The sequence below is a fragment of the Mustela lutreola genome, chromosome 4 (assembly GCF_030435805.1).
Source record: "Mustela lutreola isolate mMusLut2 chromosome 4, mMusLut2.pri, whole genome shotgun sequence".
In the NCBI taxonomy this organism is placed as follows: domain Eukaryota; kingdom Metazoa; phylum Chordata; class Mammalia; order Carnivora; family Mustelidae; genus Mustela; species Mustela lutreola.
Window position 1 is genome coordinate 65,468,231 of NC_081293.1, and position 25,782 is coordinate 65,494,012.

The following is a 25,782-nucleotide window of genomic DNA, read 5'->3' on the forward strand; positions in this document are numbered from 1 at the left end:
GGTAGCCAGAAAATTATACTTTCATTTTATGAAAACTTGTCTGGAAAATCTGTATCCTTTTGAGCTATGGGATTATCTGATTGAGAACTGTCCTAAAAAGAACCTTCTAGTACTTTTGTAAGCCCAGCACAAGCCTACTTCAGAACTAAATTGAGCTCTGGAATGCCTCAAAGACAGGTTGTATTTAACCATAATTTATAATTAAAATTTATGAGAAATGTTTTGTAAGCAACCTCTTCATCAGTTTTTGATATATAACACGCATGTTGGGAAATATGTCTAAAAGACTGGTTTCCAAAATGTTAGTTTTAGTTATACTGGGGTGCCGAGCTTACGGGTTATGTTAACTTTCTTATATCCCTTTGAGCTTACGGGTTATGTTAACTTTCTTATATCCCTTTTCTTCTCCTTTTGTAAAAGCAACATATATTACTTTTGTAATTAGAAAATGTCTTATTTCCTAAAAAGGAAATTTAAAAATTCCTAGGCCTTTTTTGTCCTTACCTTTTGGAACCTTCTGTGTCACTGGCTCTGAGAGCAGAGATCTGTCATAGTTGTGTCTGTCTGTCACCAAGCTCAGTGGACTGAAGCCCACTGCACACTTGGGTGCATTTGCAGGTGATAGAGGATTCTGGAATGCTGTGATCATTAAGAACTAGTGTTATCAGAATGCTCTAATGACTAGCTTAACTGTCTTGTCAGTCTTGATATGATTTATTTCACTGGTCCTCCGCCATCAAACTTTTTTTTTTTTTTTTTAAATAAATGCCTAACTCCCCTGTGAACTATCAATCACCAATGCCAACTGGAAGGCCTGACATTGCTGAGACTGGTCGTGGTTTTAGCAGTCGTGGATTTTTTTTCACTTGGCTTTTATGTAAGCCTGATGCATCAAGTTTACTTCCTGCTCCTTGGGAAGACCTGTTCTTGTCTGCAGTCTTCTCTCAGCCAGCACTGCTGCCAAGAGTTAATGAATACTTTTTCTTTTTTTTAAAAACCCTGGAATAGGACTGAGATAAGAAGGGTACTATATCTCTGAATCTTTTCAGTCTAAGCCAACTTTTAAATTTTAGACTTTAAAATAACAAATAGGTTAATAGTTTTCTTCTTTTGATTCACATTTGAAATTGGATCTGGTCCAATCTGGAAAATAATGCCACTATAGCTCTAATAGAAATTATTGTGCCCTTATGGGAAGGCATATTCCGAATGTTGATGATTCAGAGTACTTGAGAATAAGTCTTCCGGATGTCTTGTTCAGTGGCATGGCTTTCTCATTACTGGCTTGGTCCCTTAGAATGCCTTCCGGAATGCACATAGTTGATGTTTCCTCGCATCCGTGGAAAGGTGACGGACAGAGAGCTGGGGAGGGAGGGCAGATGCCGCTGCGGAAGCTGGCACTACCAGAGGACGTCCCGCCGTGCGGTGCTGCAGGACGGCACACAGGGAAACCTAGAGGTGAAATTGGAGTGAATCCCTGAATCTGCCTGTTCGTGTAGACAGAGGCGTATCACTTCATTCGCCCTTTTCTTCTCCTCCCCTCAGTTCTGGAGAAATAGTTTCTCCTTCCAGCCCCATGGCTTTCTGGAGTGGATGCTTCTGCAACCCCAGAAGGGCCGTGTGTCCGCCGGGCCCTCAGGCACAGGGGTGAGCACAGAGTGTCAGCGGATGCACCAGCATCTGGGGCTGCCTTTGACCTGGAGCTTACCAGGGCACTAGGAGGGCAGTGCTGGTAGCAAAATCAGCTGTTGGGGCAACAAATATGGAGGAAACTCTCTAGTTAATTTTAAAGATACCTAACCTAGGATGCCATTGCCTCCATTCAAAGGAAAACTGTTTCTGCCCTCCCCATGGCAGAAGAGAAGAGACCTTAAAATACATTCTCCATTAAGGTAGCCCGGGCATTTGGGCCCTCTGGGCTTTTTTCAGGGTTGTTAATGCTGGTCTGAAAAATTTGCTATTACCTATAGCTTACAGAACAGTTGGATCAGAGGAGTGTGTGTGTGTGTGTGTGTGTGTGTTGTTTTTATTACAAAGTATCTGAAACCAGCTTTGTCTGTTCTTTGTTTCTTTTCATGGAGCAAGGGGCTTATACATTGTGTTCCCGATACATCCGCATGTTTTCAATGCATTTTAAATGATGCAGCCTCCAGAGGCTGAATTACGAGCCAGAATTTTCCTGTTTAGTAGCCTGCCAAAAATCTCTGTCCAACACAATTTGCATTGTGATTAGAAAACACAATAAACTTGATGCAGTTGTTTAGTCTTAAGAAATCACAAGATTCTTTCCAAGTGTGCGTATGTGTGTTGACATCAGGGCTGGCTTGGATGTACCAGTACAGACTCCCAGGAATGTGAGGGCAAGAGGAAAGGCTTTTAAGCCTCCATGCTGACTTCCTGAAAAAAGTCAGGGAAAACACAGGTAGAGGGAAAAGAAAAGTAGAAGGAAAATGACATTAAAAAATAACTGGATGAAGCTGGAGTAGAGCTTGCTTTTTGTTCACCAGGGTAGGAGTCGGCATTGTTATTTCTAGTTGAAAAGATGAATGTTAGTAAAGGACCAGTGGCTCCAGTGGAGATAGCCTTTAGCCATCGCTGGAAACACTTTAAATGATTTTAAGACTTTGCACTTAGAAATGTTCTGCATTTCTTGGGTAGGTTCTCTTTTCATTTCAAACCCGTTTATAGTCCTCCCAGTCAGTGATGAACTTAAAATTCAGAGCTACATCCTGCTGCTCACTACCTTTACTTTCCTTTTTTTTCATCTTTATTCATAAAGGTGTGGCCTTTTAATTCACAGTAATGTTTCAAGTTTGAGTCAGTTCTTTCTTTGGGCTGAATACTCTAGTCCTCAGATGAAGAAAGTGCTAGTTTTGACAGAATGGGTTTTTAGTGCAGTCGGCCGACTGTAGGGCCGAAAGGATTTATTTGTGGAGCATCTTTTAAAAATTTTTCTCCTAACCAGATTTCTCTAAAGACATTAATTTCTCTAAACGCTTTCAGCACCATCATGTTCTGGGGGATGCAGGAAGCTCAAACGTGGCCTGTTAGATATTCTGGGTGGGTGGGAAGCCTGAACTCTCCTGGAGCCTCTGCTCTGAAGTGAGGACCTGTCCTTGGGGTTGAGGATGCTGACAAGAAAATAACATCTAAAAAACGATTTTCTGGAGAGACCTAGCTACTCCCTTGCAAAAGTTACATGTGCCTCCCCCCCTTAGGAAATGACAGATGAGGTAACCCAAACAAACCTCACTGAGGATGGACAAAAGCTAGACAGAATACTCTTACGTTTTTTAAAAAAGCATGAAGAACTAACAAGATGAGGAAGGTCTGCAGGTCTGTGCCCTGGGTGGGAGGTGGGAATTGAGAAGACCGCAGCTCCCAAGGTGGCTTTTGTCCTGAGAACATTTGCTGTTCTTCCTGGATCAGGTGGCACTGAGCCGTGCTTTGGAAACTGCGGGAACTGAGGTTACAGAAGTTGGAGCTCGGGGCTGACCAGAGATGGGGGCCTTGATAACTGAAGCCCAGTTGAAGCTGGAATCGTGAAGAGCTCCATCTCAGGATAAGAATTAACCAGTTCTGCAGCACTTGATCACGAAAAGATAGTGAGGCTTTTGTTGTGGATTATAATAGACCCAGGCTTCTTGTTCCTGGCAGAAGAAGATGGAATTTTTTTGGAGGAAGATACCATCATCCTAGGCTACAGGTTTTTGCCTAAAATATAAGTTCCAATACATTGCACAGCACACAAGGAGAACCAGGCACATGGGGGTAGGAGACTTCATGGATGTAAACCAGTGGAAACAAAAGAACAGAAGTGGACTTCACAAATACTGTAGCTATTAGATTTATCAGACATAGACTCCAAAGCGACTGCACTTACTACGTTCAAAGAAATTAAAAAAAAGAAAAAACCAAGCTTGAAATCTTTGTTAGAAAACAGGAATCACATCACAACTTTTCTTACAGACATTCAAAAGGAGAGTGAGTAACTCAAGAATAATTTTATATGGCAGTACATTTGGAATTTTACATGAAATGGACAAATTCTTAGAAAAACATAGCTTTCTACAACTGGATGAGGAGAATTGGAACACGTGAGCTTTCTAGTCATTGGAGAAATTCTGTGTGAGAAACAGCCCTTCCTAGTGAAAGAATTGTAGGCCCAAACGATTTCACTGAGGGTGGTACCAGACGTTCAAGGATGAAATGCAGGTGATCCTGGAACAGCACAGGGGTTAGGGGTCCAACTCCTCCTCCTTATCACTCAATCAGAATCTGTATATCACTTCTAGCTCCCCTAAAACTTAACCATGAATTGACTGGAGGCCTTAACAGATCACATAAACAGTCAACACATCTGTATTACATACCATATTTTTACAGTAAAGTAAGCTAGAGAAAAGAAGATGCTTACTAAGCTCAGAAATTCATTTATGATGTCTAGACACTCACATGAAGATTACAGATCGGCAGCAGCACTGATTCTCCCAACAGAGACATTTTGCTTAGAGAAGAACAAAGACATACCATTGGCAATCATGTAAAGTGAATGTGTAGACAAGCCACAGGGTGGGAAGAGATATTTGCAACTTTATATAACCAACAAAAAACTACAGATTAGTAAGAAAAATGGACGGTCCCAAAGAAAAATGGACAGAGACTTGAACAGACCATTCACAAAGGCAGATAGCCAAATAAGAAGTGAAGGAACAAGTACACATTAGTAATCAAGAAAGGCAGAATAAACCACACGATCTTACTAGAGAAGCCTTCTGAATGCTGTCAGAACGTGGACGTGGTTGCAGCTGCTTTCAGAGCGATTTGGCATAACCTAATGATACTGGAAATATTCACTGTGTGTGACTCGGCACTTTCACTCCTGCATGTATTTCCCAGTGTGTGCACATGTGCACCAGATGTATAGAAGAATGTTCTTTGTGGCATTGTTCGCCAGAGTAAAAAACCAGAAATGACCCAAATACCCATTATCCATGAGTGGATAAATTGTGTGGATAATATCATTGGGATATTATAAGGCAATAAAAATACCGTTAGAATCAGTAATGTGGGTGAATGAAATCACAAGTTTATTTAGCAGAAGCTAGACAAAAAAAATGCAAAACTAATGTTTAGAAATACATAGGCATCAAAGTCATTTTTTTGTTTTTGTTTTGGTTTTTTTTTGTTTTTTTTTTTTAAGAAATGCAAGGAATTTTTATCCTAGGTGAGAATCAGGAGAGTGATGACCTCTCAGGGATGGGGGCTCTGGTCTGGAAGGGACATAGCAGTCTTTGGGGGAGCTGGCAAATTTCATTTCTTGAGTTTGGTGCTGGTCACCTGAGAGTACTGTGTTTGTAGTAATGGCACCCTTGATGCTTGCCTAGTGGTTTCGTTCATCTTGATGCTTCTTCTAAAGGAAGTGAGACTTTTATCATCTCTCTAGTCAGTATTTGCCCAGACAAGGCATTTTCTGCATGATCTGGAATGGAATTCGTATGTGCTAGCCACTGCTGTTAGCGGAGCTTGCAGTCCTATCAGGGTGATTGAGGATGTATGCTGGAGCTTGAGGGGGGCTGCACATGTCAGGGGAAGGGACAAAGGTTCCAAAGGCAGAGACCTTGCTTTTAACCCTAGATTTGACCCCTTCCCCCAGCTGTGTGACTTCGGGCAGGTACTTGACCTCTCCTCACTGTGGTTTTGTCCTTCGTAAAATGCAGATAATAGTATCCACCATTGTGGACGTAAAATGCTTGGGACATAATATCTGGAGCCTTGACGTGTTGGCTGCTTTTGGAAGGAACTCATAGGATAGGAAACACACCATGAACTAGACATTATAATGTATGGGTAGAACAGTGTGCTCCTCGCAGCTTGAAGAAGGAAGGAAGGCATGTGGGAAGGCTCTGTGGAAGGTGTTTTCTGAGCCGGCCCACTCTTGCGGTAGGTTGGAGGGAGGGATTCAGGCACTGTACCAGAGGGCACAGTGTGATCAGGGTTGTGGGGCCATGGGGGCACAGCTCATGGTACCATGGTCCCACGTGACTCACAGAGCTTGTAGTCTGTAAGCCTGGACTGGAGTGGTCTCCAGAAGTGTTTGCCCAGCATGATGGGTTTTGTTTTTTTTTTTTTAATTTTATGTTTTAGGAAGAGTCTTAAACTTTGCCTTTATCCGCAGTTAAAACCACTCTCTGTGCTGAGGCTCATCCCTCTTTGCTAGATGTCTGAACCCTGAAGGCATTTAGGTTTGCAAACCTTAGGATGTCATTTGAGAGTGTGAAATAGCATGAGGAAAGTGAGGGAAACTTTTGCAGAGGGACTGGATCGTGGAAGGACTTGAATGTCAGGCTTTGGCATGTTACACCTTTGCAGTTTGTAGGGAGCCAATGAAGGGTTTTGAGTGAAGTCCTGAAGTATTAGGCTTTGTCTGCCAGGATGACCTACCCTGGATCTTGGGAGATCCGTTAGGAGGCTTTGGCTGTGGCCCAGAGAAGAAGAATGAAAGAGTTGGACGAGATTGGGGCCGTGAGCACAGGAAGAAGAGGGTGGTTTGACAGCTGTTATGGAGGCTGACTTACTGCCAATTGGTAACTGATGAGATGTGAGGTGTTGATTGAGAATAATGGTACCAGTAACAGAAGGGGTTTGGAGGTGGGAATAAGTGTGGGCCCCAGAGGCATTTAGTGGTGATATAATGGATTTGAAGTAGGAGGCTGTCTTTCTGCTCAGGCTGCTCAGTGGAGCAGTTGAAAAGTTGGTTCATAAAAAACTCAGTGTTGTGAGAGATCTTTTTGAACTTTTTTGCAAAGCTTCTATGAATAACATTGATAATTGTTTTTAAAAACCCAATGACTTAATAGTTATTGTCCTCTGGGGGTCTCTACTGGGGGCAGGTAGTTCTAGTCCTTGGTGGTTGTCAGTAAACCAAGGCTGTCGGCTGCAGGGCTGGGTGGTGTAAGTACCCAGAGAGAAATACTAGCGTGGACTAAGGAGAGCCGAGGTAGGGGCAGCTTGAGCTGATTCAGAAGTTGCACGAAAACCTGGGTGCTGGGGCCGGTGGCTGGAAGTCTCGCCTCACTTGGCATTGGCTGAACTGACAGCAGTCCCAGAATTGCACACGCCCATTCCGCCCAGACTGGAATTTGGCAGACCTGCTGCATTGCTGGGTGGGAGGCCTGGCTCGGGAGCCTACAGGTGCGCCTGCGGGGGTTCTCCCAGCTGAACGGTTTTTAGCGTCTCTACGTGCTAGAGAGTGAACTCTTCAGTGAAGTGGTCTTGAATCTATTACGTAAGATGCCTGGTTCACAGAAGTGGCTCCAGGAAGCCGTTGTAAATCATAAAAAAGGTGGTAGTTATAAGTGATTGAATGATGCGTAAGCCTAGCCTGTTTTAGCTCAAAATAATGTTATACTTGCATTTTGTAATGGGCTGGAAGTTTGCTTTTGGGCTCAGTATGTAACGAGTGGATAGAGTAACAAAATGCTCAAGCTTTAGTACTTATAATTTTATAGGTTTATACTTTGTATCTTTGCTTATGGCTTTCTCAGTTATGTTTATTATTTATTTATTTATTTATTTTTAAATGCTGAATCCTAAGGAGTAAACCCTCGTTCATATAACCCTAATTCCATCAAAATTATGCTACCAGTGCATCATCTGTTACATAATAGAATTTCCATTCTACAGGGGTTTTTTGTTAATGTTAATAATATATTGCACAAGTAGGAATTATAAAACTCGGTTTCATAATCTTTGTGATTGACTTTATAAAGTGTATTTATAGAAAATTCTGATTAAAAAAATTTTAATCTGCCTAAGCATTTTGCTTTAGATATATTTAAGGGGAATACATGAGTTTATTTCAAACACATTAATAGAATTTGCTTGACTATTTACTTCTCAGTTTCAATTATTTTTTTGTTCTAGTTCAGGATCACAGACCTTCTTGGAAGATTTAAAATTGCGCATAAAGGAGCTCCTGGGTGGCTCAGTCAGTTAAGCATCTGCCTTTAGCTCAGGTCATGATCCCAGAGTTCTGGGATCAAGTCCTGCATGGGGCTCCCTGCTCAGCTGGGGGCCTGTTTTCCCCCTCTCCCTCTGCCACTCTGCCTACTTGTGATCTCTCTGTCTCTCTCTGTGTCTGTCAAATAAAATCTTTTTTTAAAAATTGCTTATAAATTGTTAAAACCTTTGATTAGAAATTTAAAATCATGCCTTGAGTTTTGTGCCTACTTCAAAGATGCCACTGAAAGTGGGGTTTATTTCTGGTAGCTGGTCTTTCGTCAGCATAAGCCATGCTCCCTTTAGGGTTTTTGTTTGTGGTGTCATGAGCTACGACTTTAACACAGAAGGGTGGATTCAGGATGTCGGTTCCAGCCCCATTAAGGCTGAGTGGCTTGAATTTATATGGTATCTGTTGAAAACAATTCCTGAATTTTCCTCAGGTCAACTCTGTGGTGGTTAGTTTCTCAAGATCCCTTCTTTGCTCTGCCCCCTCCCTCTTGCTCATCTTTATTCTCTAATGATTTGAAGGGTGGTGGTGGTGGGGGGGGGTTCTATATTTCTGTGTTCTCTTTGTATTGGTGGTTTCTTTGTTCCAAGGAAGAACCCTGTTTTCTGCTTCTCGTGTTCTGTTCAGAAACTCTATGCTTGCTCTGAAATTGCCTGTCACCTGAGAGATGGCAGAACAAAGCAGGCAGCAAAGCTGTTTGTTCCAGCTCTGTCTTTTGGGGACGATGAACCTTGTGAATCTTCGGTGAACAGATCTCAGGACGGCTCGATCTTTTCCAAATGGATTAGTGTAACCCAGGGACCTTACTTGAGTTACGGCAACAACAGCTTTAACCACCAAGTTCTCCTTAGGGTATAGCTCTTGAGAGGAAAAAGCCTCTTAAAATTGAGAGCTTTTATGGTTTTTATTACTAGTTTAATCTGTATTCTTAAAGGGAATATCTAATCAGATATTGACAGTATAGACCATCTGTCTGAACAGAAATGTTTTCCTGTAAGCCAAAGACAGCCTTACCTTTTCTCAGATTAACATTCTGTGACAAATGCGGCTTTGTGGGCCAGACATTTTTCAACGTTAGATTGCATCCTTTAGTGTTTTCATTTACCACAGGGTGGAAGAATAATGCTTTAAAAAAAAAAAAAGAATATAAAAAAAAAGACTTTGTAAAGGGCTTAAAGGTTTTAGACTAAAGTTCATTTTTCTAAAACCAGTAGCTATCATTTAAGCTTAGTGTAGGTAAACTGCTTCAGGGCAAGGATGGTATCACTAGAGATTATCACCTATGCCTGAGGTAGGACCTACAGATAATGTTTATGAATAAAAACGTTAGGTGGAGATGTGCACACTTTGCTGTTTTTTTCTTCATGAGTGGTAATTGTCCCATCGGGGTCTTTGTGTCTGAAATGCAGGAGCTCTCCTTGTTCTCTGTCCAGTTCTCTTGTTTCTTTTAATTACTGCTTGATCTTGCAGAACCTGAGTTTTAAAGAGTGAGCTAAAAATAGACTTGTCACTGTAAGCACCTTCTCACATCTGCTTTTTTTCTGGGTCCCTGCAAGGTTGACCAGCTTTTTTTTTGGAGTTGCACATCAAAATCAGTTGGAGGAAAACCAGCATCTGTTTAGTCAACATTTCCAGTATTAGAACACTATGTCAGATTTTAAACTTTTTTTTTTTTTTTTTTTTTTAGCCAGGAATGTGCTTGCTTGCAGAGCAGTGGCAGTTGTGTTCAGTGTGGAGAGGGTTGGGTGCACCCGTGTGGAGGCTGTTCAGGGCCAGCTAATCACGCTGTATGCAGCGTTTACAGGGAGACGTCCCATCCTCCAAGGGAGCTTGCAGGGTGGCTTGGTATCTCCGTTCGATCACGTGACTTTTTAAGCATCGAGAATGCACTAGACTCTAGAGGGATCTGAAGTTGATTCCTCTTAGGTTTGCTCAGGATCCAGTGGGAGAACGCCAGCCTGGGGGTCAGTGCAGGATGTGGGTCCCAGACTCTGCCACCGTCCTGCTGAATTACCTTGGTTGCCTCCTTTGTTACATATAAAATGGGGGTGGTCATGCCTACCTGATGCCCATGAAGAACCTGGTACACCATGCTTCCCGAAGAAATGGTTTTGAAGGTAAAAGTAGGGAGCAGTGTCCTCATAGATACATGCATAAAACTCTGTGTGTTTCATTGTTTTGAATAGCTTCTGCTTCACGTCCCATTGATTTTGAAAATACCGGACCCCGTTGCTACCTTTCTCTCCAACTCCTGCTGTGGATCAGCACAACCCTCCCAGTTGGGTTCTTAATGAGAACCCCAGTAGCCAGATGTCTGATGGATTTCCTTTATTCCCTGTCGGTTTTGATGGTTGGAGTACCTTCTTAAAAAAACTTTACAGTGACACCATAACTTTATCTTTTAATTGCATAAATGAGAGGCCTCCCCGCCCCACCTTGGTTTTTAGGAAAGATGTAGGAGGTGTGATGTATGTTCTCATTATAGAAAGATAATTAATTGTACTGATTTTTGCCAAAGGATGCTCGTTAGTATATTGGGAAATAGCATTCAGAATAATTTACTAAGTAAGCTTTGTGATTGTGACGTCTTTACACACATTTCTGTAAGCCTGAGTAAACGCATTCATTTAAGAAAAATTGACTGTAAAATTTCCATTTTTATTTAATTTTTATCATGGTATAAAACCAAACTGGGGTGTGTGTGTATATGTGCGTGTGCGCATACGAGTTTCCTTCCTTACCTCATTCTGTAGCCTCCCAATTCCTCCCTACAGAGGCAACCATTTACATGTTTTTAAAAAACAAATCTGGGTGTACTCATAGTTTGGTGCTCAGGTGTATCTGTCTTGTCATTTTCAGCCTTTTGCTCAGGCCAGGTGCCTGTGTACATGCGCTGTAATTTTTGGTTGCAAGTTAGAGGAACCTGGGAGCAGGTTCCTCGTAGGTGTACACTTGGATGTTGGCAGACATGAGGGTTGTAATTTCTGTGATGATACCTCTTACTCAGTGGAACCAGCTTTTAGAGCCCATGTTCACCCTGGCTTGTGGGTGTCTTGATTTTCACGTCTGTGTTTTTCCCATTTTCTAGTTGCAGCATGAGAAAGCTGAACTAGAACAGCATCTTGAACAGGAGCAGGAATTCCAGGTCAACAAACTGATGAAGAAAATTAAAAAACTGGAGAATGATACCATTTCTAAGCAGCTTACATTAGAACAGGTAAGATGTAGTTCTCTCCATATAGCTTTTTCCCCTGTTATCAGCTTGTTCCTTCAGGCCTTCAGATACCCTAAGGAATGTAAGTGAAAAGTATTTTTCAGCTGTTTCTTCCGACAGTGGAGACTTCATTTCTGAAGTAAGCATTGACAGAGCTGCATAGCACCTGTTCTCTCTCACACACACTTTCTCTTTTTTTAAACCGCAATTAATAAAGTTTCTGGAGATATGTTGTGATGTACTGATTTATAGGCAGGAAATCTTAGGTTCCTTTTACTGAGGGGAAACAATGTGTTTTTAACCACAGGATAGTTTCTGTGAAAGTTCTTGAGACAGTGTGGCTGTGGAACTAAAACTTTTCTTTTAGGGGTTCTTCAGCACAAACAGCATTTTTCTTCTTTGAATTAGTAACAATATTATTAGCAGTCATTAATGGTATTATTTGAGCCCTATCTTTTCCCAGCTTGATTAGTTGATAGACTTGGTTGTTTATCCTGGTTCAACCACTAACTAGTTGTATGACCTTGCATTGACTTTACTCACTTTTCTGGGCCCAAGTTTTCCATTTGTAAGCACAGAAGAACAAACTAAAATCCTGGATGGCAAGCTTAAACAGTACAAAAGGTGGAAAGTAATTGTGTATAGTCCCTTCGTCCATTGCCCTTGGCAGACATTGGTATTAGAACATGGACCTTGCCTGGGGAGTCCAGTACGGTCTTTATGCTCTTCGATACACAGAACTGTGGACAGCCATTATCAGCCCATCCAAGTTGGCATGTCAGATAAAAGCACTTGTTATCCCTAGCCTCAGTGCTCCCTGATGCTTTTCCCCTAATCTGATATCCTGAGATTTTATTTTCCCTAAGAGAGATTATAAGAGACTGACCATAGTGTACTGCTATCTGGTTTCTGTGTAAAATTCAGTGTATTGATGAAAATCTTCTAGTTCTTTGTAATTTCAACCATGATTGCTAATTCGATGGTTTGGCTTAGCCGTTCAGGCAAAGTTACCAGATTTATCCCAACTTCAGGGTCTTTCTGTGTGTCTCAGTCCATGCTGACTGGTTCTGAAATCACCCCCAGGGCCGCTCTAGTTTCATTATCGTCCCTGAGAATGAAACGGTGACCGGAATGTCAGCTTTGAAAGGAAGTCAGTTTTACTCTAACTGGCATCTGTTTTCTGTGTTATTCTTGAGTCTCCCTGTATCAAAGGGAGGAATGTCACTGTGTTTTCTAAGACTGTGAATAATGATCCTAAAAACATTTCTCTATCCCTTCCAGGGAAAGGGGAAAAAAAAGTTCTGTTTGCAAAGGTTGGTTATTTATTTTATACATATCCAGAGTAATGTAGACTTAACATTTGTCTTCAGAATTCAGATGTAATATCTCAATTTAGAAAACGCCTACCACACACAGTTTAAAAACATTTTATTCCAAAGTTCACCTCTTTAATTCCTAAGATAGGCAATAACAAGTTCCTTCAAGTGAAAACGTTGAAGATTCTTATTTAAGGTCCTGACACACCAAATACTTGTTATCGGAACTTACGAATCAAGAGCTGACCACGTGACCAAGTGAAGTTCTCACAGGGGTGGGCGTTGTGAGAGCTTCACTTGGTCACGGCCTTCATTGGTGGCTGTCAGGAATTGGAACAGCTTCTCTCTTGCATTTATTCCAAAGCTGAGGAGACTTTGGGACTGGGGCTGTGACCCTCAGGGTTTAGCTGTGGCCACAAGGTGGAGGTAGCGGCCTGGCTAGGGGACAGTCTGATCTTAGAGTCCATGGGCGAGAGAGAATGGATTGCTGCACTGTCTTAAGACTCTCTGGGGACTTCAGTAACTGAAACCCTGTAAAATGATGTCCAAGGCATACGTTCTCACCAAGTGCACTTTCAGGGTTATTTCACACCTCAGTAATAAAGAAATGGCATTCGACTATGGAGTTCATGTACTGCAAAGCCCTATCCTGGAAATAAACCTCAGATCTAGAATATCAAGGTCCTGTTTTAATTAAGATGGAGAATTTAACATCATCATGAAACGTCCCCTCTTTGTTTTGGGTATGTCTGGGATGATTAAATGTTGGGGATCTTGTTCTGTATTTTGTTTAGCTGTAAATAGCTTTAGTGCTTTGGGGGAATGTTTTTTTCCCTCCAGCAGGAATAAATGTCTTTTGTTCTTCCATGAATGTGATCTGATCCTCTCTTGTGATTATCCTCCGTGTGATAGACTGTAGGTCACAGTTTGTGTTACAGAATATATCCTCTACTGTAGATCATTATCAAGAGCAAAGGCGTGTACTACATTACATATTACAATGATTTGTCTGTGGTACATGCCTTTGCTCATCTATCTGACAATAAACGTATTTTTTAAACTGTATGCTATTTGAAGGCAATTATCCCATGTGTCTTATGGTCTACCACTGCTCTGTTGGAAGAGTTTTAAGTGTAGATTTGGCCAAGTAACTGGAAAGTGGTCATTTGTGTTTTGGAAGGAGATACAGTGTAGTGTTTAGAGCCTGGGCACTGGATTCCAGAGGAACTGGATGTGAATCTAATTCTTCGCTTGATATCCTAGGTCACTTTCTTTTCAGCAGTGCTGGTGATGGTAGCAGCTTTATTGAGATAAACTCACATACCATAAAAATCCTCCATTTAAAATGTACACTTTATTGGTTTTTAGTCTATTCAGAGTTGTATAACCGTAACCATGATCAATTTTAGAGCATTTTCATCAGCTCAGAAGGAAACCCTGTGCCCTTCTGCTGTCACTCTGTATTTCCCATTCCCCTGAAGCAGCCACTGCTCTACTTCCTGTCTCTGTATGAGCCCATTCTGAATGGAAGGAAAAATGGAATCATACGGTGTGTCCCCTTTTGTGAGTGGCTCCTTTCACTAGGTATAAGGCTTTTATCCATCTGTAGCCTGTATCAATGCTTGACCCCTTTTCCTGACTGAATAACGTTTCACTGCATGGCTGTGTCATATTTCATATATCCATTCATCATTTGGTGGACATTTGGGTTGTTTTAACCTTTTTTTTTTTTTTTAAGATTTTAATTATTTTAGAAAATGCACTTGAGAGAGCAGGAATGTGGGGCAGGGAGAGAGGGACAGACAAGGAGAGAATCTCGAGCAGACTCCTTGCTGAGTGCAGAGCCCACCATGGACCTTGATCTCATGACCCTCAGGTCATGACTGGAGCTGAAACCAGCTGAGCCAGGCGGTCCCCCTCTTGAACAGTTTTTCGTGTGGATTTGTGTTTTCATTTTTCTTGGGTACATATCTAGGAAGATATATGCTGGATTACATGGTAACTCCATGTCTACCTTTTGGGGGGATTGCTAGACTGTTTATTTTTGTTTTTCTTTCTTTAAAGATTTATTTATTTTAGAGAGAGAGCGCCTATGAGCTGGGGTAGGGGGAGGGACAAAAGAAGAGGGACAGAAGCAGACTCTGTGCTGAGTGTGGAGCCTACTGTGGGCCTCAGTCTCAAGACCCTAAGACCATGACCTGAGCTGAAATCACGAATCACTCAACTGACCGAGCCACCCAGGCGCCCCTGGACTGTTTTTTCAAGGTGGTCGTACCATGTTGATTAAAGCCATCTTGGTCAATGTGTAGTGGTATCTCATTGTGGTTTTGTATTTCGCTGATGGCTGATGATTTTGAGAATCTTTTAGGTGCTACTTGGCCATTTTTGTATCTTTTATAAAAATGTCCATTCAAGATGATCTTATTGAATTGTAAGAATTCCTTATATGTTCTAGATATATTTCCCTTATCAGGATATATCGTTTGCAGGTCACATGCCAGGAGGCCCTCACTGTAGACTAGGTTTAGTCTAATCAACATAACTTCAGTGTTGTTACAGGTTTTTTTTTTTTGAACTGGTGGCCACTGCCTGCAAAAGCCTTATTTGAAAATTTTTATTCAAACATGGTCATTGTTAGTCTCTTAATTGGTATTCACATTTTCTTAGGTGACAGTAAGAACATTTAGAACTTGGAATATTCTCTTAGTGTCAGGAAATCTTGACCTTGAATGTTTTCTCCCAACCAGGAAGGATTTTTCTTCTCTGGAGAAGGAGAACTAGCATTAAAAGACAGGCAGCACTGGCTTATTTATTAAGTGAAGTTCAAGTCAGCAGCTATGGCGAGCCCTCTGTGCACTTGGCATAGAAAACTGGAAAAGGAGGAGACAGCTAACAGAGCAGCTGCTAGGTGGACTGAGTACTTAACCATTGTTAGGAAGTACAACAGGAAAAGTGGAATGAATTAGTCCCGTAATTCAGCTAACATTCGCGTTATGAGCAGGCTCATCTGCCACGTACCAGACACCCTTTCTCTGTTCTCCTCTAGCTGTAATTTCTAGAATGTGAGGAGTCTTCTTTTATCTGAGATAACCCCGAATCGCAAAAGCAGAGACACTCCTGTCTAAAGTTGGATTTGGAATTGAATGGTAATTCCATTCATTAGCGTCCCATTTACAAATGACAATATCTTAGCCCATGTAGCATAGGAAAACTGTCTTGGGTCACACTGTTCCTTCCATCTGAAGAACCTGTATGATAATCAGCCCGCAGTTTGAGCTGTTTTGTGAAACAGACATGAATACCTAAATTCGTGGCTTTGTTGAGAGGATTACTCTTGAATCCTGCCTCTCCTCACACTCCACCATGGCGAAGTACTCTCATCCCTCCAGCCAGATCGTTCCAGTGTGGACAAGAGAGAAGTTAACATGGCGACCTCGGACACTACAATGTTTGTTACCATGTATCTGACGGAGACAAGTTTCCTAAAATAGCATTTCTTGTGCTTTGCGCTGATTTTCTATTGAATTGTTTCATTTTTAGCAAAATGTAGGTCACAGTGGTCTCATTTCACACTCCAGTAATGGTCCACAGCCTGCAGTTAGAAAACCATGCTGTGCTGTGCGCCATGCTCGCTTGCCCCCAGATCTGCACGGGTCCGTCTCTCCAGGCAGGCAGGGGCGTGCTGCCCCGCGTTCACAGAATGATCAGTACTGCGCCCCTAACACTTGCTACACAAACAGCAATTAGCAAACAATTAAAGTGTTTCTTCCCTATAAATTTTATGGTAAGCTAAAAGAGGAAAGGCACAGTGTTGACCTAACCACCAAGTCCCGGTGACTCACATCTAGTAAGCTCTTCAAAAACTGTAGCTGTTGCTGTTAATAACGGAAGTTTCATCTAATTTCTATGGTACTTTGCCCTGCCCATTTTCCAGGAAAATGAGCATGCGTGTTATCTGAACCTCAGATGTCTCATCACCTTCCTTGACCTGTTCTCTTCAGTTGAACGAGTATGGGCTCACATGTCCTGTGTGACCCAGCCCCTCTGGCTTTCTCTTGTGCCCATGCGCAGTTAGCCCATTTGTATGGCACAGAGCCTGCATTCACTCAGTTCATGTGCCTGCTGTCTGCACAGACTCTGCTAAGAAAGATGATGTTAGGTATCTGGCCTCATGAAGGCTGGTCTCCTGGTCTGGCAAGGCCAGTGGATGGATCTGTGGACGGCGAGGAGGGACGCTGTGTGCATGACTTTGGGGGAGGGGAGCGGTGACGCTCCTGCAGCAGCGTGTCCTCCCCCTGCCCCCGTTCCCAACCGCGGGAGATGCCCTGAAGCTCCTTGGCACCTGGTTTAATTATTTAATTGACACACATGGTTGGATTGATCGAAGTCCAGCCTGGTTGCAGGGGAGCAGGGAGGTGGGAGGAGATAAATGGGAGAGAAGACATGCAGTAAAAAGTGGGTGTAGGGCCTGCATGGAGCAGAGATGCTGGAAACAGAACAGAGCTGGTGAAGCGGATATGACATTGAACCCCTCCACTGTGTTCCTGGACAAGGAAGAAGTGTCGAGGTGGTCTGCCTCCATGGTGTCTTTGAGGGCGTAAGCTTGTCTTTCCAGGCAGCATTTTGTCTGATGTAGGCCCCAGTGTAGATCGGTGCTGGGGACTTACCTTCAGCCACCTGGCAACGTCAGGTGACCACAGAGGCCTGACAAGACCTCAGTGTCAAGAGCGCTGCAGAAGTGACACCCACTTACCCCAGGGTCGTGTCTCACCCTCCGTGACTGCAGCAAATCACAGGGCTGGGGTTAGAGTGACACTCTTCAAGCCTTATAAGATTTAATTTTGTTCCTTTTTTTTTTTTTTTTTTTTTTTTTAAGTTGAAACAAGGAAACACTTAGTATATTTTAAGTGCTATTAGGAAGAAAAGAAGGTTTTAGGTTTCCAACTCTTAGAACAATTGTTCTTACAGGATGGCCTTTCTGCCTTCCTTGTGAACACGGTGATTCGTTCAAGATACAAACCAGTTTTGCATCTTTGGTTGATCTTTTTAATTGCTGTGGAACAGGGTATTTTTAAAGTTCACAGGGAGTGTGGCCCTGCCGGTTTTATTATAGTTCCATTCTGCTGCCCGCTGCCCTTTCAGGGTCTGGCCATGAGGACCCTGCTGCAATGGCTCTGGGTGTCCCTGCCAGCTTCTGTGTGCCATTTTGCCCCAAAGAAAGACGCTGTGACTGGAGGGTTCACTTCCATTAAGGACATGAAATTTAGTGACCACTGCATGCTTTGAAACTTGATTTCAAATGCTAATATCAAGTTCCGGATCTTGGGAGTTTTTAATTAAATATTTGTATTAGAAAAACGATCCATTGCTTTTTCAAGAAAACTTGGAAAACACAGAAGTACAGATATGGAAAAAAAATTACCTATAGTCCACCACCCCCAAACAACTGCTATTCATATTTTAATCTTTCCCTCTTTTCCTCTTTCTTCTTACCTCTAAAACACACACACACACACACACACACACACAACCAAGAAACAACAGGGTATTATAATTTGCTGTCTGCTTTAATTTGTTTTAAATAAAGCATCGTAACCTGTGCCTGCACGTGTAGGCAAGCTGCATGGGGGCACAGCCAGAATAATAATCAGGATAATTCCTGAAGTCCGCCTGTGGCAATTTGATTGTAGCAAATCCTTGAGGATGTTGAGGTCACTTGAGCAGCTTGGGTACAAGCATTTTACCAACTGCTTATTTGGGACAGATAGGAAAACGCCTCAGAGCAGAGCTGAAACTCGAGCTGGATCTTGTGCCTGGGAAGGAGGCAAGCTAAGGGCAATCCTCAGCGCTCCGAGCAAGCTTTAGTGTTCTTTTGGCAGATTTGTTTTGTAATCCGTAAGCTGTCGGGATGTCATAAAGCAGATGAGAGAGGTCCCTACTCCAGACCTGGGAAAGTATACTTTGAGCTCCATCTGGGACACAGATAAGTCAGTCTGTCTACAGGATGTGGGGGAAACAGTCCCTCAGAATTCCTTCGCTAGATCTCATTTCAATTAAATAGAAAACCTCACTTTCTTCCATCTTGTCAGACTTTATTTTGAAGCATCGGATTAACATTTGCTGTGTGGAAAGGTTGGTACAGATATTACACAGTGGCAGGGGGAAAATTCAAAACGTGTTCCCTGTATAACAAGAGAGACACCTCATCACATCCCAACAGGGTGTGTTTCTGGTCATGCCCTGGAGGTAAAGACTTTGCCTGTTAAACTGAAGGCCATTGGGTATGCCACAGTAAGGGCAGTAAAATCCAGAGACACTGTACTCAGACTTTGTGATTTTTGAAATGCATGAAATCTGTTTGTTTATGACCAGAACAGTAATTTAGTTGATGACTTAAGAAAGGGCATTCTTCTTAGCTCAGTGTGCATGGCTAAGAATGAATGGCTAAGTAAATCCAACATCTCTGTGTAAGGCATTGGGATGGAGGCAGTAACGATTCATCACAGAAACTTCCATTTTGGAGAAAGCATATCGAGAAAAGTTTTCCTCGTGTTATTTTCTTAAGCTCATTTTAGGTAATGGACTGGTGATAGCCACTGATGTGATACCGTATTTCTAACATGGCTTTGAGGGGACCTCTTTCCCATGGACTTCTCCACAGCACTCTCGATGTAGCAAAAGGATGTACACCCAGTTCCACTGATGGTACTCAAATGGTAAAAGTCCCCTCAAATTAGGAACCCATATATGCAGGTTTATATGCTTTTATGCCGATGTTAAGTGATGAACACTTGAGTCCAGAAACCATAGAAATCTGAGTAATTAATGTGTTTTTTTTTTTTTTTTCATAAAAGACCATCGTTTCTCAACATGACTGAACAAAACTAAAATTTATTGAACTGGTAAATAATGAAATAATGTCATTTTCACGTGTTAATATTGACGGGATATTAATGTTGTCCTGAAGTTATGTTCATTTCAAAGAACAAATCTAATTTTTATAGGAAGACGGTCTTTGAGAAAAAATATTTGGAAACTGTGGTAAAGAAGGTTGACTCTGGGTTATCTGGAAAATTCTCAGAATATTTCAAATAGCTAACATTTTATCCTCTGAGAGTTTATTGACTTATTCAGGATTTTGTATATGTAAATTAACATCCTAAATTAATGGATGTACTGTTAAATTGTATTGGAAATGTCAGCTTTTTTATTTTTAAAAGATTTTATTTATTTGACACAGAGAGACCAACAGAGAGAGAGGGAACACAAGCAGGGGGAATGGCACAGGGAGAAAAGCAGGCTTCCCGCTGAGCAAGGGAGCCCAATGCGGGGCTCAATCCCAGGACCCTTAACCAACTAAGCTACCCAGGCACCCCAGAAATTGTCAGTTTTTAAGATTAGATGTCTTTAAATATTTTGTTACAAAAATAATAAATGTTCATTACAAAATTGGGTGCAGGCAGGAAAAGGCAGGAAGAGAAATTAGCACCCGTATTCCTTCCTTTCACTGCAGAGCCAACCCTAATGATCTTGCTATATAGTTCTTTTATGGGGTTTTTTTTTTTTTTTAATCTTTTTTCCTTTTTTCCCCGTCTATCAGTATATTTCTTATGTACACAGATGAGTTTTTTTCACCTAAATTGTTGACTTTCTGGACTCAAAGGGGAGCCTCCTTCCTCTCCTTTCCTCTCGCTCTTCACTGACTCTGCCGGCTCCTTCTGTGCTTGGTGTTGCCCGGGCAGTGATGATGACCTAGAACTTGGTTTTAATTTTGAAACCAGCTGCAGCTTGGTTAATCAGATAGGTACCTCAGGGGCTCTGTGGCCTGTGAACACCCGTCTTAACTCATCTGTGATAAAAATTGGCTGTTGAATTTCTTAAAAAACAACAACAACAACAAATCCACCTTGTTTTAGAAGGCAGAGGTCAAATGTCTTCCAGCCTAGGAGGGGAATTGTTAGGGCTGAGCAAAATTCCACTGACTGCCTGGATAGACACTGGCAGAAGCATCCACTTTTGACCAGCTCTGTGTCTGCTGCTTTAATTGGTGAGTACGGCTTTGCCGTGGGACAAGGACCGTGGTGCCTTGTACTCTGCTCTTTTCATGTCCGTTGCTCATCATCTGTTTTCAGACACCCCGCGCCCCCCCTCCATGAATCCTGTTCTTTCCCATGGATATGGAAAACCTTGATATATTCCCAAAGTAGGCTGGAAGGAGGTTAAGATCTTTATTGGCTCTACTTTTGTAGTAAAAACAAAAATTATCTTCTTCCATTTGGGCTTCTGCAACAACAAAGACTGGCTGATAAACAACAGAAATTTGTTCCTCATTTCTCATGGCTTTGGAGGTTGGAATTCTAAGATCCCAGCGCACGATGGCGTCGTGGAGTTCTGATGAGGACTGTCTTCCAGGTTGCACACTGCCGACTTCTCCTTGTGTCCTCATGAGGCAAGCTGTAAGGTCTCTCATGACTCTTAGAAAGGACACAAGTCCCATCACCATGGGGGCCCCCGACCTCATGACATCAGCTAAACCTAAGTACCTCCCAAAGGTCCCACCTCTATATAGCATCACACTGGGGGTTAGGGCTTCAACATAGGAATTTTGGGGGGACACATTCAACCATTGCGAAAACGTTCATTTTTCTGTCTGTAATTTAGTCATTTTTAAAATACGGTGCTTTTACTTTCCCAGGTATTCTGTATCTCCAGGTTAACCACTTTGAAATCTAATAGTGTTACATAACAAATTGATAGGAAATTGGGCTAAACTATTGATAGCCTTTAGATACTACCTGACCTGGAAGGTTTTGGGGGATTGTCATGTTAATCCCCAGCACCTACTTGTTTTCTTGGAATTTCTCTCCCGGGAAGAAAAAAATCTAGCCAACTTAGAGTTTGGTTAATGTGGGTGTTAGAGGACTCTGATTTCTTTTTTAAACAACGGGTCCTGTTCTTACATCATCACCATCTAAGTGCCCTCTCCTGTGTGTTGTAACAAACTTTGTGTCTTTGTTCTGTTTTTATGGCAGCTCTTATTTCATGGGCTTTTCCCTCTCTTTTATTATCTTGCCTTCAAAATTTGTTTTTTAAGCCAGAGGTTTGGGGTTCAGAATATATTCTCCAATAGAAGTGGGACATCTGGGTGGGTCAGTCACTTAAATGTCCAGCTTTTGATTTTGCTCAGGTCATGATGTCAGGGTCCTGGGATTGAGCCCTGCAACGGGCTCTGCACTCAGTTGGGGAGTCTGCGTGAAGATTCTGTCTCTCTCTCTCCCTCTGCCTCTTTGTAAACCATCTCCTCCCCTCAGCTCACAAACACTCTCAAATAAAACTTTTGAGAGCCACCTGGGTGGCTCAGTGGGTTAAGCCTCTGCCTTCGGCTCTGATCATGGTCTCAGGGTCCTGGGATCGAGCCCCTCATCGGGCTCTCTGTTCAGCAGGGGGTCTGCTCCCCCCACCCCCCAACCTCTGCTTGCCTCTCTGCCTACTTGGGATCTCTCTGTCAAATGAATAAATAAAATCTTTTAAAAAAAAATTAAAAAACGTAAATCCTTGGGGAAAAAAATGTGCATGTGATACATGATTCCCATGATAATGTGGTTAGAGTAAACGTTTTCAATGTAGATTGAAAAAAAATTCATTAAGACGTTCCAAATTCTGTAGTTGAGCACAGTGGTGAGGCTGAAGTTCTCACCAGGTTTCTCACCAGGTTTTTTGGCCAACCATTTCTTTCCCACACCTCTACCCCCACCCCCAGTGTCCCAGTTCTCTTTAAATGGGAAAACGCTACAGGGAGAAAGAAGTGTGGTGGTGCTGGGATCCATCTCTCAGCCACTCCCCACCTTTGGCTTTTTTGATGATAGGTTAGTATCTGCCCAGTGAGAAGATGGAGCTAGGAGAGGCTGTTGAAGTCACATGAACCAGCTAGACTTTTATGCACTTAAGTTTATCTACTGAAGTTTCTGTATTTATTTTGGGAACATAATAAGAACTCCTGGTCTGATGTTAATTAACTTGCAATGGGAAGGAGAGCTACTGAAGAGAAAAAAAGAATTTGGCAGTCCATTGAGCTGATTTAATTATAAAGCAGGCTTTTAAATGAATATTACACAAGTCAGTGATGATACCCATTGGGCTGGGCGCTCGCAGGATAAGCAGTCAGAAGGGACTTGGGTTCAGAGTGCCTATGTCGCTCGGTTGAGTGTCCAACTCGAGCCCCAAGTTGGGCTCTGCAGTCAGTGTGGCATCCACTTGTTCCTCTCCCCCGTCCCGCCCCTCCACCTGCTGGCGCATGCATTTCCACGCTGTGTTTTCATTTGACCATGCGATGTGACTTTGGCTTATTCACTGATAATAAGGTCTGCTTTGGTTGCTTTAAAAGACTGCAATTTATACATAGTGCTGGTCTCATCTTACTGTATATGCAGGGATTTTTTTTTCTCTAAGATTAATTTATTTATCTTAGAGAAGAAGAAAGCAGGGGGTGTGGCAGATAGAGAGGGAGACAAGCAGACTCCCTGCCAAGCAGGGAGCTCAATGCAGGGCTTGATCCAAGGACCCTGAAATCATGACCTGAGTGGAAATCAAGAGACGGCCGCTTAACTGACTGAGCCACCCAGATGGCCCTGTACATTTGATCAGTGAGGAGCTTGCCTCTGTGACCTGCTAAGGCAGTCTTTGTAGCTGTGCAATCAAAAATAATTTGCTGACTCGGTGATTGAAAAGGTGAGTTGCTATTCTAAGAGACAGTATAGGGGCAGTACCATAACCTTTCTTTCCTTAAAAAAAAAATTGTTAAAATTAGTTAATATCTCAAACAGGTAGAGAATTACAAAAAATGATATAACACATTCCCTCTGCACATTGCTGTGAAATGGATCATTGCACTTTTTATCCTTCCTGCCAGCCCTCTTTTTCTTCATAGCTCTTTCACACTCCACCAAAATATAAAATCCTATTTCATTTACTCTCTTGACCCCACTAAAATATAACTGTCATGAAGGCCGAAAATTCTGACTTTGATCCCCTGATACACCCTTATTAGCCAGTGACTGGCATCATTCATAGTATTTTCATATTGCCCAGTATTGATGGAGTAAATGAATTTTCCCATGAATTTTCTTTTCATGAAGTAGAATGCATTTTGGGGCTTCCTTGCTGCTGCATACTTTCCCCCAAATCAGACTTCTCTTCCCTACCTCCTCAGAGGTAACTGGCATTGTGCAGCCATTAATCAGTATAAAGAATTGTCTTGAGGTGTTGAGCTCTTTATATAAATGGTAATATAACCTTTCTGGTTTAGCCCTGAGCTACATGCAGCACTGGGGTCGGGGGACAAACCCGGAGAAGTCCTGGTAACAGTAGTAAGCTGAGCTCTCTCAATGCTCTCTGAGGAAGACTTTACCTGTGTCCCTGTGCCTTGAATGAATGCTGAAACAAGCGGTGTGACTCGTGTACCAGATAGCAGAGAATGAACCTGTCTCGGTTCTCTCAACTAAAGGTTAAGAACGAGATGCACTTGATGTGACTATGCCAGGAAATTGGCCATTTCTTTGCAGTTTTTTCCAAGTAAGGGGGTCCTCATGGTCCAAACAACAACAACAAAAAATCTCATTAACAAAAGTTTAAATGGCTTACTATTCTCAGTAAAACTTTTTTCCTTCCTTTAGTTGAGACGAGAGAAGATTGACCTTGAAAATACTTTGGAACAAGAACAAGAAGCGCTAGTTAATCGTCTCTGGAAAAGGATGGACAAACTTGAAGCTGAAAAGCGGTTTGTTTAGTCTTGCTGTTCAGTGTGGGGCATGTGCACGGCGAGAGCGCTGCTCTGGGTGTGGTTGATGGAGAGAAAGGGGAGTTTTAATTCCTTGGGTGATGCACATTGTTTTAACTTGCCAAACCAAAAAAAAGTTGAAAGCCTCCTGAACTCTTCTCATGTTGCATCTTTCTATTTCTTTTTCTATTTCTATTTCTTTCTCTCTTCTAGTCCCAAATTTCCTTTGGGACAAAGTGTATGAAGACATTAGTCAAGGTGCTAATGGTTCCTCTTTAAATTGTTCAGGAAAGATCGTTGCAATTTCAGCGTCTTACCTTATTGAACTGGCTTCCCCCGTTTTTTCAAGTGCTTCGGTTGTGGATGGTGTACGGCTAGTTATTACACATCTCTAGAATGTATTTCAACAGGAAGGCTGAGATTTTAATAGGAAAATTATTATCTATTGGCGTGAAGACTTACTGTAAATACTTGCACATTGTTAAGGTTAGGAATTGTTGTGCTAAATGTGTGTACATGGTGTGACATGTCCTTCAACAGCAGACGTTTCTTGGACCCCTTCGTGTCCTGATTTTTCAGTGGTGCATCCATTGGGTGATGGAGCAGGACTTGAAGAATGGCAGGGTGTTCTGTATGTGGGATGTGTGTGGGGGTGTAGAAAGGGAGTTTTAAAAATGTTCTTAATCTACTTCACTAGGATCTTTTGTTTGCTAACCAGAGTCCTTTTTGCCTTAAGTATTTGGTTTGGATGAGCATCCGTAAGCTATTTTGAGTTCATCTCTAAATTTGCAAAATACAGTCCTATCACAGGCTTTAAGAAAAGTGAAAATCAGAGCTGTATCTCTAGGGAAATATTCAAGCTGTTGTTGAATTGGGTGTGTTTTGCATTATTGTAGCGGTGCTAATAAATTGAATTATGAAAGAGTATTTAATACAGTAAATGCAGGACCATTACAATGTTTAACATGCCAGTTTTCTCAACAAGGGCAGGCCTGAAGGTAATTCACAATTTGCAGTTGGGCAAACTTAAAGGTAAAAGTTAAAAGCCAAATCAAACCAAGAGCCTAGCAGCTTATGAAAGGGGAGCCTAGAGGTCTATTGCCAGTCTCTCTTCCTTTACAGAACACAGTTGGAGGTTTTATATGTGTAAGTGCCAAAGTATTGTGTTAAACAATATGATGTATCATTTGGTCAGTGAAAAGCTGTTGAATATTCACATTCCTTGTGCCTCAAACTAGTGGTAATTGCTAGAGAAGGTGGGACCACCAATTATTAACCCAATGATTGTGGCTTGGTTTTGTTCTTTACCTTTTCACTTGTGCTCTGAATAGAAGCAAAGGGCCTTCAGCCCAGTTTGCCCCACTCCTAGGAATTTTTTAGGAGGGAATTTTAGAAGTGGAGTCTGTGTGGTGTCTCCTTCCAAGGGAACCTAGTACGGAGTTCAGAAGCATTTACCAGAAAGCGT

General features: G+C 42.1%; 1 protein-coding gene across 1 annotated transcript in view; it reads left to right on the forward strand.

Annotated features, from left to right (window-relative positions):
- The window catches only part of CCDC6 (coiled-coil domain containing 6), a 107,769-nt gene that overhangs the window by 59,384 nt on the left and 22,603 nt on the right, over positions 1-25,782 (forward strand). Inside the window, exons 3-4 of the mRNA XM_059170196.1 lie at positions 11,100-11,228; positions 24,214-24,317. Of these exons, the coding sequence (XP_059026179.1) occupies positions 11,100-11,228; positions 24,214-24,317 (233 nt within the window). The remainder of the gene's footprint in view (positions 1-11,099; positions 11,229-24,213; positions 24,318-25,782) is intronic.